At 43.4% G+C, this 9,257-nt stretch overlaps 1 protein-coding gene across 6 annotated transcripts in view; it reads right to left on the bottom strand.

Annotated features, from left to right (window-relative positions):
- Positions 1-227: 227 nt before the first annotated feature.
- BEND7 (BEN domain containing 7) overlaps positions 228-9,257 on the bottom strand; it is a 46,840-nt gene continuing 37,810 nt past the window's right edge. For 2 of the 6 annotated variants that reach the window (XM_027639700.1, XM_027639704.1), the window contains 2 exons: positions 6,891-6,941; positions 228-1,352 (listed from right to left, as the gene is read on the bottom strand). In XM_027639700.1, coding sequence (XP_027495501.1) covers positions 1,231-1,352; positions 6,891-6,941 — 173 coding nt within the window. In that variant the 3' untranslated portion in view covers positions 228-1,230. Of the gene's footprint in view, positions 1,353-1,852; positions 2,151-5,458; positions 5,537-6,890; positions 6,942-9,257 lie in introns of those variants that run through there. The other 4 variants (XM_027639701.1, XM_027639703.1, XM_027639702.1 and 1 more) reach the window with 4 other exon arrangements.

Genomic DNA, 9,257 nt, shown 5'->3' with positions numbered 1-9,257 from the left:
TCAAGTAAAATTAGACTTCAAGCATATCAGTACTTAATACTCAAGAGTTATGTGATTGGATAGATGTTGTTGTGATTGGCAGGGAGCATGGTTTCTGGCTGAGCCAGCTGGAAAAACAGCACTGTGGTGGAAACTTTTAAGGTTTTCCTAGACTTTTCCCCGTGTAGTCCACTAATTGCCAGATAATTCCTCTAAAACATGTGAATCCAGCACAGAACACAGGAACGCACATGGAATTAAAGTTATTTATTGTAGGTTTTCTTTTCTGAACTGACAAAGAGGATTTCCCAGAGATCGGCAACACAACACAATGTTATACACCATTTCACAACTAGTCCCTTGTCGCTTTATTAAGAACATAGTAATTTAAAAATATCTAAATATTTACATATTAATAAAACATATATACAGAAGATTGAGACATTTTTACCTAAATATGGAATGATTTTTTTTTCTTCTCTCTAATAAACCCTATAAAAAGATTTCTGAAGAAAGTCTGAACAGTAGTCACAGTAAGTAAACACAAATGCAATCTTCCAAATTTACAAAATGCTGATTTCCTTGCTGAAGGGTTACGATACGGACACGATGGACTGGAGCCCCCTGCCCAATGCAGGCAATTCCAAGCCACGAAGGAAGGAAAGACTCAAAATTTAAGGTTTGCAGTGCACATTCAATCTATTCCACAGTTTCAGAGAGAATATGGTCATTCCTAAAAGTCCATGGAAGGTGGGTGGGGAAGGGCTGGGAGCCTGGTTTCTCAGGTGCCAAGAGAACAAACCGTTCCCGTTGGCTTCAGTGTTATTTGTGGGTATTCTATGACATCCGAGAAACGAGCTTTAGGGTTGTTAAAAAAAAAAGATTAAGTATTTTGAAAACCATCCCACTTTGTAATAGCACTTCTGTTGAGACACTCAAAAGGCCAAATAGTTTCCAAAAAAAACAAATATACCTAAGATACACACAGGGAAAGGAAACACAATGGTAAAGGCTCTAGCACGCTGTCCCTCGAATTCCAGCAAACATGCTCAAACTACCTGGTGATTGACAGGTGTTGCAGGCAAGACCGTCTAGATTTTTTTCCCAACATTTTTAAAGTGAATTTAGTGCTGATGAAAGGTGCAGAAGTGAAGGTTCGCATGGAGGGCTGTGTACAGTTTTACCTCAGCCCTGACCTGAAAGGACCGACCCTTTCCACGTCTAAGAGGGTAGTGCAATTTCTTGATCGATTCACTCAGCTGCTGAGATATCAACACAGTGCCAGTCGAAAGGTGACCTTTTTTTTTTTAAAAACAGGTGAATATTGTCACCAAGGGCAGTGGCTGAAAAATCACAGTGAGCAGACTCGCTTCCTGGAAATTGAAAAATTAACACATTTTGAGATTGAGGTGGTAGGGCAAGCTGGGGGCAACAGTGAGGGGAGAATGACCACCTCCAGCAATCTGCTCTACAAAGAGGCTCGAGAGCCACTGCACAAGGACCATGTAGGGGAAATTGAGGAATAGCTTCTCCTTGCTGTAACTTGCAGTCTTGCTGGGAGGAATCTGGCTTTATTTCCACCTAAATCCAGCAAGGACTTTTTAATCACAGCTGTGTATGACTGGTCATTGGTACCGCAGCAGCCAGGAAAGGAAAAGTGGGTCTGCAGAAGCGAAGAGCTTCAGCAAATCAAGTGCTCATCGAGCCCCCAGGGTTCAGGATGGAGAGAGATGCTACCCTGGTCCCTGGGGGCAGGAAGAGTCACCACTTCTGCGTGGCTTAAGATGAAACACTGCTGGCAAGCATACAATCACATGGAAAAATACAATCATGGAGGAAAAACAAAGGCAAGAGAACGACTTCAGAGTGGATACCCTACTAATTCAGTAATGCATTGGATATGGAGGGAAATCACCTTTAATTGAGATGGAGAACAGTGAAGAAATCTGGCGGTTTTACACGGAAAACGCATGGAAACAACACAAACTTGTAAGGAAAACTGTATGGACGTCCATATCCTCCAGTATGCTGAAGTTCTCATGCCGAGCTTGCGAGAATGTTATTGACAGGAGAGGGTGTTTCTATCCGCTAAGAACACTGATGTGAAACTCAAACTGAAAAATCTGGGTTTGCATCTAGCAGATGATCTGTTGTGGTGTCGAAAAGGTTACCTGGAGGGAGAAAGAGTTTGAAGAAATAGGTTAAACACCCATAAAAATTTAACATACCAGTAATTTGCAACAAAGAAGTTGATATTTTAGAATTATGGAAATTACGTATTTGAGTTTTAACTTTAATTTTGTGATGGGGCCGAACTGCTGGTGTGCACACAGGCAGTGGCTGCTGAGTTCCATTTAGAGTAGAGCTCAATTGGCTAAAGAAAATCAAATTAAATAGATTTTTTTGAATACAAAATTTGCCAGGGAAGTTTTTCACACAACACACAGTGCAGCCCATTTCAGTGCTGCACTAGGCTCTGGCACAAACTGCACTGCGATGCTCACCCCTTTGAAGTTAAGGTTCTGAAGAAATGAAAAAAGCACCACATGAATTTTAAACCTGGAGTACGTACTTCGACATCTTATTCGGAAAAAAACCCACCCAAACACTCCACAGCAGTTTAAATGCATATGGGAGAATACATATATATATATATTTTATATATATATATATAAAAGGTGCACAGTATGATTATATCCCATCTTTTTTAAAGCACTTTAAGAATACGCTTTTTCTAAACAGAACAATGAAAAGATGGACAGAAGAATTACGACGAGAGCGCTAAGAACACAGGGCAAATAGAAGACAGACATCAATCAGCCTGAGAGGCAAATACACCCCAATGAAAAGCAAAGACTCATACAATCACACATTGAAAGGATAAAGATTTATATTACAATAAAGGATTTATATTTAAGATTTCAAAAAGGGTTTTTCTTTTTTTTTGCCTCCAAGTTTCGTTTTCTTGATATTGTATTTCAAGAGAAAAGGAGACAACCTGTATAGAATTGGATTGTTGCTGTTTTCTTATCATCTGTTTCTTTACCAAGAGATTGCTCTCATCTTTTCACAAAGCTGTATCACCCCTAGACCTGAGGATTGGGATGTTAGTGTTTCAGCTTCCTTTAGGGATATCAAAATTCTTTCTCATCTTGAAATTAACCCCAGCGTGGAGAAACTACACAAACGCTCAGCTCAGCTGTGGTCCAAGGAGGACTCCCTCATGGTCCTATATCTGCCTATATCTTTCAAATTGAATTTTTGAGATAAGGATTCAAGAAAAGGGTGTTTCAGCTGGCTTACATTTGTTTCCACATGCAGAACTTATGGGTTATGCCTTCCTTTTCAAACACAAAATTCAGATCCTTCACAGAAACTGTAGACCAAAATAAGATGAGCCTTTTTGCAATACCAAATTAGACAGAAAGATTCTAAAAGCTGCCACATTGTCATCCTGATAAAGATCTATCTCACACCTTCCAGGTATCCTGTATCACCGGGAAACTACCCACTCTTCCCATTTAGCCTGCAGTAATTACCCCTGGAGCTGTCTGATCTGTCTCAGCTCAGGTCTGGATGCAGCCTTCAGCTTTTGGTAGGTGCAAAAGCTGGAACTCTGCAAGACCTGAGCTTTGATAACATTTGTAACAGAAAATTCTTCTAGTATTTTCTTGAGATTTATTTGTCAAAGGACCAAAGTTCCCAGCAAGTTTAACTGCCACAGTTCTGGCAATTTACTTTAAACATCCTTCAATCAACAGCCTTTAAAGCCAAGGCCCTCTTAGTGTGGAGGGTGATTTTACAATGGGAGCATCATTTCTGCTCTGAAGTGCTAAAATATAATTGGGAAAAAATGTCTTTCTCAGTTTTATGAGGATATACCATCTCCATTTTTTACCAGGCCTTTGAGTTCCAAAAGAGAGTTCTGAAAACAAAACACACCCTGATCTCCTCAGAGCCCAGGACTTTGCTAATTGTGGGCACAGAGGGAGCTGGTTCAAACCAGGCTGTGTGCACCTGCACCAGTGAACTGCCCTCAGAGCCTGGTCCTGGGGGCACCAAAGGAGAGACACCTCCAAATGCAACTGGAGCTGACCTGACCCTCCCTTTGGAAGCAGTCCTCTTCCCACCAATAATGAAGAGAGCTGAGAGCAACCACACGTCTCACTAAGGTGTCCCAAATGAAGTCTCAGCCAGAGGGTGTGATCCAAAACTGTGCTGACTGAGGCAATTCAGCATCGCTATTCCACATATATCCAGATCTTCTTCTTTATGCCACCAGTGTCATAAGCAGGACTGACAGAGCAGGAAACACAGATTAAAGGTATCTGATTTTTTCCATTTTTTTTGGCACCAACATTTGCCATTGATTCAAATAATTCTCTCTAGAGTGCTTTTCCTTCACAAGTCTTTTCAGTTACAGAAGATTGAGACAGCAACCATTCACAGATAGATAGCTTCTATCTTTTCTCCCCATCCAGTCTCCTGCGAGATCCCCTCAAGCAACCCAATTCACTCCGGTTTTATTGTACCAACACACCAGGTTAACCACTGATGACTGGATTATTTAGGTTGCAAAAGACCCTCAAGATCATCAAGTCCAATCATTAACCCAGCACTGCCAAGCCCACCAATAACCACACCCCCGAGTGGCACACCTACATGCCTTTTAAATCCCTCCAGGGGCAGTGACTCCACTGCTTCCCTGGGCACCCTGTTCCAATGCTGGAAAACCCTTTCAAGAGAAGAAATTTTTCCTGAGTCCATGATTTATCTGCAACTAAGGCCCATTGCACCAGGCACTGTACAAACACACTGTCAGAGAGCCTTTTCCCTGAAGATTTTTCAAGCTAAACAGAGAAGACACCTGAATGAATTCTTCTCTAAAGAATCTGTCAGTAACACTTCTTTATAAAACCAGCTGTACTAAAACACAGAAAGACCTCTGTAACAGTCATATCCCGCCTCTTTTGCTATTCCTTGATAGAAAGCATCTGTATTTTGATTCATAATAATTACTGTCATTATACTGTCTGTATATCACTTTAGATATTTTGCTTCCAACAACAGTATGATATGACAGGGGTATGTACTATAAAGAGGCACTTGCACACATATAATAATGGGTGTGAGTCAAACACTTGGCTTACAGCCTGTGAGCATCACTTCCCCCCCCCCCCCCCCCAGTGCAATCTGCAGTCTGGTTTGTTTAAGCATTCTTCCATGGGTACTATGGAGTAGTACGAATCACAAACAAGTGTTCCAGCTGAGAAACTGCATGCATGAATGCTCAAAGGTGCACAAGCAAGCATACCACAATGGTGATTTGCTGTGGAGAGGAAAGGGTGTTGCCTTCTCTACCACAACCCTCTCAGCACCCTCATTTCCACCCCTGATGTGCAACACAAGTAGTAACTACAGAAGCCGCGCTCAAAGAAACGCGCAGCAAACCGCTACTTCTGCTCCTTAATGTGATTACCAGAGCGATGAAAAGATAACACTGCGTCGCATTAGCAACCTTTATGAGGGTCCTCTCGCAGCGGAATTGCTTCCCTCCCTGATAAAAGAAACGAACAGGATGTCACTTGGAAGAGACCTTTCAAGCCAGAGCTTCCTGCATCCATTGTCAGGAGCGTACCCTGAAATATTATTCAGCGGCTGGCCAGGAAAGCAGCGCGGCAGATCCCAGGCAGCGCGTGCTCCCAGCCCCCGCTGGGGCCATGCCAGAACCAGACTAAAGCTGCTTGTCCTCCCAACTGCTCCGCTGGTCCTACTCCTTAGTAACTGCACGTGCTCCGACAGTGCTCCACGGCTGGCAGCTGCTGCTCCTGCACACAGCCTCGGTGTGCGAGAGCTCCTTCTCCAGCCCTCAGGCAATTAGGGATTAGGGAGCCCTTGCACAAGAGACAGATGCTGTGATGGTTACTGGTGGTCTGCTGTCCTCCACACAGATGTCAGGTACTGTGCCATGTGCTCAGCAACCCAGTTAACAGCCCTGTCCTGCTCCTCACAGCAATGGAATCGCTGATCTCCAACCACTCTTCATTGTTGCACCTCAGAAATAACATAAAACTGCAGTATAATCCTTGACTCTATTTGTCTGCTTAAGACCCTCCCTCCTTTTAATTTGGCTTTGGGGATAAGGGGCATCATCTCGGTGAAATTACAGGGAAATGACTCTGAAATGCAGGGAAATGACCATCTCCCCAGACTCTGGCCCCACTGCATCTTCAGAGGATGGCAGCTCAGCTCCTGTCATCAGGGCACCTATAGATGGACTGACTTTTAATGAGAGGGTGCTTCAAATTTCAGTCTTGGCTTGTCTTGATTTCAACACCAAATGCAACAGCGCACAAATATGTTATTTCCCAGTCCACAGAGCTACAAAGCCAAGCTGCTGTTTAGCAACTGTCAAGCTTTTTAAGGCAGGGTGGCTGCACTTCCAAGAATAAGTAAACCAACACTTAACTAGCATATAAATATCTCTGCAATCCTTCTGTGAGTCCAAGATATTATTGCTAATAACTTGGACAACCGAACAGATGCTGAACACATTACAAATTATTGTGTTTGTCCCTACTGATAACTCTGTTAAGAAATAAGAAGTACTCCCAGAAATATCAGGGATGAGCACAAGTCCCTATCTGGCAGAAGAAGGGTAACTTACTGGCCTTATTAGCTTAGCTGCTCCCATACACCTTGAGGTTTTATGAATATGAAATTGAGGGGAAAATGTTAAGATTCCGATGCATTTGTTTTTCAATACAGGCCACTCCAAACTTTAGATAGGAGAGTCCTGTGTGCAATTACCCAGCTGTACACGGCAAGCCAGGATTACTGAAAACTGCTTCTGTGCCATAAATAAACAAACACGCATACTGGAGGCTGATAAAAATTTTAATGCATTTTACCTGTTTGTAGTAGAGAAATGTCCGGCTTCTCATCACAGTCAGTTGCCTCTGCTGATTACAAATATAAACAAGAAATCTCATTACTTTCACTGAATAGGGGAATGCGATTAAAAAGCTACAGACTGTAGAGTGATTTTGCATTTTCTATCTACTTTCCTCAGCTGCAATTTGCAAGTACTCAGTTAAAAACTCACCGCTTGGAGGAAAAGGTCATATAATAAAAATGCAAACTCAGAAGAGGGAGGTGGGTATTAAGAAGCAGTTTTGCCAGCAATGGGATGGAGCAACACTTGCTCTTTTTAAGGTTTCAGGGTATCTGTATGATAAAAGGAGTTGCGATCGTTTGATAAAGTCACAAGAAAACCCCCAGTGGTACCTTGGAGGAAGAGCCTCCCAGGCTGGAACTCCACCCTCCGACAGCTGCCGTCACCCCATGCCTGCAGGGAAAGGCTGAACACCCCCACTTCTGCACCTAGACTTCCTGTGGCCACAAGCAGGTTCATTTTGCAGGGGCCAAATTTATTAGGGCAAAATGTCTTCAAAGACACAGGTGGGTGCCCAGCGTAATTAAAAGAGGCACGTAACCATGCAGGCAATTACTGTGTATGTACACACACGTGCTTTGTGCAACCCACAGCTTATGCAAGACCATTTGACTTAATTTGGCCCACGGTGAAGGAAGGCTAAAAGCCTAATTTGTTCACCTCCCATTTGCCAGAGGCCAAGGGTATGCATAAAGATAGCTCATTGCACTCAGCAGATGTGCAGGGACTTGTCAGGCTGCAGTACCAGGATGGTGCATGTGAACCCTGAGTAAGTCATAGGTGTGCAACAGGAAATTGGTGCCTAACCCACACAAGCCCTATCCAAAATCCTACTACCTTTGTCTTTTGCACTTCAGCATGATATTTAAGGCCTTTATAGCACAGCGAGATCTTCAGCAAACTAGGTGAGATCATAAAGGACAAGCCCATTATTACTGAATCATAGAATGGTTTGGGTTGGAAGAGACCTTAAAGGTCACACAGTCCAACTCCTCTGCAATGAGCAGGGGCAGCTTGAACTAGATCAGGTTGCTCAGAGCCCTGTCCAACCTGAACTCTAATGTTCCCAGGCATGGCACATCTCTCATCTCTCTGGGCAACCTGTTTCAGTGTTTTCCCACCCTCACTGTAAAATCTTCTTCCTCATGTCTAATCTAAATCAATCCTCTTTTAGTTTAAACTTATCAATTACACTGTACATGGTCAGTGTGATGGATATACATCTACTCACATCCATTCACTGCACAATATCCATAGGGATCAAATCTGACCACTACTGCAGATGTCCTGAGCAACTCAATTCAGCTCCCACTTGAAACTAAGATAAGTGTCCTGGTCATCTTTACCATGGTTCTGCACATGAGGATGTTGAGTTGTTGCCTTTATGATGACACTGTAAAAACTAATCCAGATCCTAATCTACACCAGTTTCCTAATGTAATCCATCAACCCTTGGCAATCCATCCCTGGACCAAGAGGCTGCTGTGTCTCCCACGTGCCTGGATGTTAGTTTACTTTTTAGTCTTGTGGTCTTTACTCAGTTCTGCAAAATTAATTAACTAAAGAAAACATAAACAAACTAGGAACTCTAGCATTAAGCAGCTTTCCTCCCACAGAAGGAGGTTTAAATGCAGAGCCCTGACAAGTTCACGGCAGAGACCTGCGACTCCGTGCCTTGAATCGATACTGTTTTCTGCTTTTTGTGAGAAGGTGACATGCTGGGTAGAAACAAAGTCAGTACAGCTCCCTGTGAAAACGCTGAATTTTGGAAGGGATGGGTGGCTCACTAAATGGGAAGAGCTGGTTTGAATCTGGACCAGATTCAGTGATGGAAGGACTGGATGTGCAAGGCAGGAGACAGCACCGTGCAACAAGCAGCTGAGAATCAGCCAGCAGGATATATACACCTTAAAAAATCTCGAGTGTCAGTCTGAGGCCAACTTCTAGCTATGTCGTGAAGAACTACCGGCACCAGGTGATTCTGTGGCACAGCAACTCAACATGCAAGAGACAAAGCTGTATCTGGCCCCTTGGGTTGAAAGGACCTAAGCTATGAAAATGGGGGAAGCTGGATCTGAGTGCTGGCAATGAACTGGAGAGCCTTCCCTCTATGAATATCAGGGTTGGTGCCAACAAAGGCTGCCCACTCAAGCGACAGCTCTTCTGGAAATCTCTGCAGCGGCACTTGAGGTAGGACTAGAGACGTGGTCACCTTTCTGCCTGACTGCTCTTACACCTGGCTAACACTGAACTCAGAGGAAGGCAGTAATACAGAAAGAAACAAATAGGAGTGAGGAACTGCCTCGCTTTCAGAAGATAAAGA

Source organism: Corapipo altera, unplaced genomic scaffold, assembly GCF_003945725.1.
Source record: "Corapipo altera isolate COAL_440 unplaced genomic scaffold, ASM394572v1 1b, whole genome shotgun sequence".
Classification (NCBI taxonomy): Eukaryota; Metazoa; Chordata; class Aves; order Passeriformes; family Pipridae; genus Corapipo; species Corapipo altera.
Note: the sequence above shows the minus strand (reverse complement) of the source record. Positions and strands in the feature narration are given on the sequence as shown.